This window comes from Cebus imitator, unplaced genomic scaffold (assembly GCF_001604975.1).
Source record: "Cebus imitator isolate Cc_AM_T3 unplaced genomic scaffold, Cebus_imitator-1.0 Scaffold397, whole genome shotgun sequence".
In the NCBI taxonomy this organism is placed as follows: Eukaryota; Metazoa; Chordata; class Mammalia; order Primates; family Cebidae; genus Cebus; species Cebus imitator.
In genome coordinates, this window is record NW_016107712.1 from 116,946 (window position 1) to 122,985 (window position 6,040).

The following is a 6,040-nucleotide window of genomic DNA, read 5'->3' on the forward strand; positions in this document are numbered from 1 at the left end:
TTTTTTTCCTTTCCTTTTATTCTTTCTAATAGATTTGGAAATGAATATCAGACTGCGAGAAGGAACCATTTAACATTTAATTCATTTAAAATGGTATACTGAGCACCAGTATGTGCTCTGCCCCCAAAAGAATTCACAGTCCAAAACCAAGAGCAAGGCAGCAAACATCATCTTCCCCAGTGTGATGATATATGATAGAGGTTTGAACAAAACACTGTCACAATACAGGGAAATAACTGCTGTGAGTGTGTGGAATGCTTCACATAGACAGCTGATCTGAGCCATCAGCAAGAAGTCAAGTTGAAGGACAAGGACAGCAGTGCAAAATGTGGATTGTGTCATAATCTGGCAGAGTTGGATCTGTGAGTTTAAAATGAAATAGTTACTGCTGAGATAACATTTCTTCTCTTTGCAAGGATACACGTAGTAAGCATACACAAGACAGGAGTGTAAAGAAGTGCCTAGGCCTCCTGTTTAATTATTTTGCTTTGTTCTTAATCTTTATTTTCTTTTGGAATCTGCCTAAGAGTTATAGCAACTGATGATGAGAAACTAAAACTGGTCCCAATGTTAAATAAGTGCAGCATTTGAATTAAGTCTCAATTAAGTTGTCCCTATACTGATATTATTTCCCTAGATCCAGAAACTGACTCTATTAAAGGAAAAAATCTGATACCAATTTTTTTAAAAAGGAGGAATGTGGGAGAAAGCATGAAAATGGCTAATGGGAAAACTTATTTGTGTTACCTCTCTAAAGGAAAATATATTTTTTATTTTTTCAATTGTTGAACCTTTCCTCCACCCTCAGGAGTTGTGAACAGATGTGTGTACAGCACAACCAAGGCAGCTGTGATCGGCCTCACAAAGTCTGTGGCTGCAGACTTCATCCAGCAGGGCATCAGGTGCAACTGTGTGTGCCCCGGTGAGTAAGGCACTGCAGGGCTGGGAACTTGGCGTTTCTGACACTGTTTGCCACCATGAAAGATATCTACAAAAGTTTGTTTACTATATGTTATATTGTACTCTGAGGAAAAGTTCAAAAAAAGGGAGTTGAGGCTGGGCTTATTAAGATAACAGTAGAGTTGTAAGTTGAGAAGGAGATCCTAAGTCATTGGGAACAAGCCACAGCTGCAAAAGGCTTACATGCTACTCATGTGTTGGACAATTCAGAATCAAGTAGCTAAGAGACATAGTTGGCCCGACTTGCTGTTGGGAAGCAGACCAGAGTTGACCTTTGCAGGGTAAAGATATCAAGGGAAAGATGAAAATAGACCATGCTCGGTCGGGTACAGTGGCTCACGCCTTCAGTGCCAACACTTTGGGAGGCGGAGGCAGGTGGATCACTAGGTCAAGAGATCGAGACCATTCTGGCCAACATGAAACCCCATCTCCACTAAAGATACTGTGGCTGGACATGGTGGTGCATGCCTGTAGTCCCAGCTACTCGGGAGGCTGAAGCAGGAGAACTGCTTGAACCAGGGAGTTGGAGGTTGCAGTGAGCCGAAATCGTGCCACTGCACTCCAGCCTGGCAACAGAGTGAGATGTCATCTCAAAAAAAAAAAACAAAAAAGAAAGAAAGAAAAGAAAACAGACCATGCTCAAAGGACAGCAGGAAAAAGTAAGGGGAGCCTCCCAAAACACAAGGATCCACTAAAATCACTTGAACCACTGGGGTGGCCTATAAATAAAAAGGAGGCATTAACCTTCCTTTATGCTATAGAAAGAGGGCCAGCAAACCACAGCCTATGGGACACATCTGGGTCATCATCTGTTTTGTAAGCAAAGTTTTATTGAAACACTTCCACAGCCAATTTGCCTATGTATTGCCTATAGCTGTTTTCATGCTATAATGGCAGAGTTTAGTATAATAGTGGCAACAAAGAAAATGACTCTCAAAGCCATAAATATTTGCTACTGCCTCTTTAACAAGAAAGGTGTGCTGATCCCTCAAACAAGGGAAAGAAGAAAAGCAGAACTTTCTTATCTTAATAAATGCGGCTATGTCTCATTTTCTCAATAACTGTAGATGTGTTTATTAAATTGATAGCCACTTTTACCTGGTTCTACCAATCTAAAATGAACATAGCGTATCTAATAAGGATTATTAATGTTCTTTAAAAAGAAATTAACTATTGCATATCCAGGATCAAGATTTCCCTCAGTTGTGTACACTTGATATGAGACAGGGAGTGTGAAAGGGAAACATTTCAATACAACCTGGGAACCTTTCACACCTGAAGGGCATGCCACAATTTAGGGAAGGAGTTCACAGAGAGAATTGTGTTGTTTAGAAAGTCTCACAGGAGATTTTGATTGAATCTTCATTTGAAACCCACAGACTCAAAGAGGGAAAACTAAACATCTCCCAAGCTACAGAATTTCAGTGATTGAGATGATGTTTTATTTTAATGTTGGTACAGAAATGTAAACACAGATCACACTAAGGAAAAGAATAATACATGAGAGGTCATTTCAATGGGTTTTGAGGTACACCCTGGTGATACTTGAATCTAGCTATTCTTGGTGCCATTTACCCAGTGGAAAGAATGGTAAAATGATTTGGAAAATGTGGTTGTGTCAGCGACTGGACTTATCAGAAGATTGGAAAATATGTTATCAAACTCTTTGGAACAAGGAACTAGCTGTGACTCAGCAAACCAATCACAGAAGAAAACTTGAGGAGGACTGAGTATGTCTCGGATGGTGCTGATGGTTGTATAGTCAGAAATCTCCAGCTAGACTTGTGTAGACCCTGGCATAGTATGTCTGTGCCATGGACACAGCTGAACCCAGTGACACTGGAGTCCTCTAAAGGCATGGGCTTGCTCTACAGTTTTTATTTAATAGCCATTAGTACCAGTCAAATGAAGACATGATGTTCATTTACCTCAGAGGGAGAAAGCTGTTAAAGCTGTAAGGATTTCGAGGAGATTGTTAGTGAAAGCGTGAGGTGCACACTGGTCATAAAACTGTGGACTTTAAGGAGGCTCCTGAGGGAAGTGAGGAAAATATTATTGAAAATTAGATAAAAGGGGATCTTTGTCATACAGTTTCAGAAAATATATCAACACTGTTGCCTGTAGTGTGAAGGAAGGTAGAAGATGTTACTGATGAACTGGGTGATGTAGCTAAGGCGATTTCTACCCAGAGTCTTGAAAGTGCTGCCTGCTTATAGTAAAAGGTGACAAGAGACAGATAACGTAAACAGGGGGTTCCAAAAAGGAGCTAGGCTTTCTGATTTTGAGCTTCACGAGAAAAAATAGCAAATGATGCTAAAATTAAGAAATGTTTTATGAGCAAAGATCAAATCCATTGCACTCTCAGGAACGTGATCTAAGGATGAAGTATAACTGTAAAACCATTTGTTGCAACCTCGGAAGGATCACATCATTTGCCAGAGTACTGTTTAGTCTGAAAAAAAGGCCTCTAAAGAGAATGTACAGTTTATATGAGTTAATAAAAAAGTCTGGGGAACTTGCTCTAGGAGACCAAAAACTAAGTGGAATTTTAAATTTTTAGTGTTTTCTTTTTTAAAGTAAAATAAATTTAGAATATACTCAATTATAGTTTTGATTAAAAACTTGAAACAGTGGTTAAAAGTAGGAATTTGAAACAATGAAAATAGGCAAGGTGATGAGAAAAATTTAGTGCCACATGAATTACCAAGGACTATGGCAGCCATGGGATTGTCCCCAAAGATCCTACAGTGAACTTGACAGCAGAGAATGGTTTTGAGATCATTGAGTCAAACTGGATCCTTAAGCTGGCAAAGTGCTTGTATGATTTTATCTACATCTAAGGGTTACTGTGAGAATTACTGAGATAATATATATATGAAAATATTTAAAATCCATAAAACATTATATAAATGCAATGTGACTGAAACTGAAATATATGTCCTTGAGAATGCTGGGTGATTCACCAGAGTCCCTACAAAGAATCATAGTCTGTTTTTAAAATCAAAGAAATGTTATTGAAGAAGTTATAAGTCTATTAAATAAGAGGCCTCAGGCAGGCAGATGTGAAGTTGCCATTTTAAGTCAAGGAGAAGAACCTCACTGATTGTTTTATCATATGGAAAGGAAGTTTTTAGTTATCAATTTCTTTTTCAGTTTAAGCGAGTAACCAAGCTGAATATCCCCCTTTGATTTAGGAACGGTTGATACCCCATCTCTACAAGAAAGAATACAAGCCAGAGGAAATCCTGAAGAGGTATATCTAGCATTTAAAATGTGTTTAAACCTTTGGTTAATAAATGCCCTCTTCCATACCTATAGCAGACAAATTCATAGAGACAGAAAGTGAAATGGTAGTCACCAGGGGCTTGGAAGGAGGGAAAGGAGTAGTTAATGCTTAGTGAGCAGAGAGGTTCTGTTTTTCAAGATGAAAAGAGCTCTGCTTGGGAAGCTGAGGCTGGGGTGCTTGAGCCCAGGAGTTTGAGGTACAACAGCGAGCTATGATCACAGCACTGCACTCCAGACTGGGTAACAAAGCAAGACTCTCTAAGAAAAAAAAATTAATAAAAATAAAATAAGAGTCCTGGAGATGGACAACGGTGATCGTGACACAACAGTGTGAATGTACTTAATGCCAGTGAACTGTACACTTAAAATGGTTAAGATAGTAAATTTTATGTTATGTATACTTTACCGTAACCTTCAAACATGAAAAAAAATAATGCCCTCATCTTTAATGTTAGCTTTCTGATCTGTCACAGTATCTGTGGGTTTTAGTATAACACAAATAATTTGAGTAACTTTGGGAAAAGACTCACCATAACCCTAGTTGATTATTCATCAAGGCAGCAAACCAGTGGATTCTCTTGCCTTTGACTCTTTGGAGAAGATGCAGGTGAGCACATGCAGCTGCTCACGTGACTGATGTCTGATATGGTCTCTGGTCACAGGCACGGAATGATTTCCTGAAGAGACAGAAGACAGGAAGATTTGCAACGGCAGAAGAAATAGCCATGCTCTGTGTGTATTTGGCTTCTGATGAAGTAAGCACTATTCTTTCCAAGGAGTTCATTATCCTCAATCACATTTGGCCACAATTTGCTCATCAAAATAATACCATTTTAGAGAGTTTATGGCATATATATGTGAAGATGCTACATTTATAAGATAGGGATAAATTCTCATTTAATTTGCTCGAAGAAAGACCACTTTGATTTGAGCCACTAACTCTTTCTCACTCAGCTTTACCATAACATCTTGAAGCAAACAAAATGGAGGACTAAAAAAATGAAAGTGTTCAATTTTCTAAGAGACAGTTCCTTTCAAAAATTATTATTGGGGAAACCTGATTAAATGTAAGTCAAACAAATGAACCTCTAGGATTATAAGAGCTTTAAGTGAAATGGGGAGAGGATTAAGCAGATTTGTGTTCAGTGGACACAGACTTGGTATGTGGTGTTTTAGTTTTACTTGTGACTTGGTTTGGGAGAATTCCACTGGTTCTCTTTTCTCTATTAATTCTTACCTGTGGCTGGGCGCGGTGGCTCATGCTTTGAATCCCAGCACTTTGGGAAGGCGAGGCAGGCAGATCACCTGAGGTCAGGAGTTTGAGACCAGTCTGGCCAACATGGCGAAACCCTATCTCTACTAAAAATACAAAATAACCAGGTGTGGTGGCGGGCGCCTGTAATCCCAGCTACTCTTGAGGCTGAAGCAAGAGAATCGCTTGACCCTGGGAGGCAGAGGTTGCAGTGAGCTGAGATCCTGCCATTGCACTCCAGCCTGGGTGACAGAGCGAGACTCTGTCTCAAAATAAATAAAACAAAATTTTTTTAAATTATTATTTGTTCGTCATCGTGTATGGAAATTTCTAATTTAACCTCTTCCATTTTGCATCTGTTTAAGTTTTTTTCTTAATGGCTATTGTATACTTTTAAATGGCTTAAGATGAAAGCAAAAACGATGTTTATAAGGTATAGAGCACAAGAACATCCTCCTCTGTTTTACGTCTTTGAATACTATATAAACAAGGAACTGTAATGTGTGAGAAGGGGGAAGGAAAGGGGACTAGTTGGGAGTGAGG

At 39.0% G+C, this 6,040-nt stretch overlaps 2 protein-coding genes across 2 annotated transcripts in view; one reads left to right on the forward strand and one right to left on the reverse strand.

Annotated features, from left to right (window-relative positions):
- The window catches only part of BDH2 (3-hydroxybutyrate dehydrogenase 2), a 22,431-nt gene that overhangs the window by 14,491 nt on the left and 1,900 nt on the right, over positions 1–6,040 (forward strand). Inside the window, exons 6-9 of the mRNA XM_017508648.2 lie at positions 268–362; positions 789–922; positions 4,155–4,213; positions 4,908–5,000. Coding sequence (XP_017364137.2) covers positions 268–362; positions 789–922; positions 4,155–4,213; positions 4,908–5,000 — 381 coding nt within the window. The remainder of the gene's footprint in view (positions 1–267; positions 363–788; positions 923–4,154; positions 4,214–4,907; positions 5,001–6,040) is intronic.
- The window catches only part of LOC108289238, a 23,318-nt gene that overhangs the window by 9,671 nt on the left and 7,607 nt on the right, over positions 1–6,040 (reverse strand). The window contains exon 3 of the mRNA XM_017508639.2: positions 4,776–4,922. The gene's annotated coding sequence lies outside the window, so the exon portion shown is untranslated. The remainder of the gene's footprint in view (positions 1–4,775; positions 4,923–6,040) is intronic.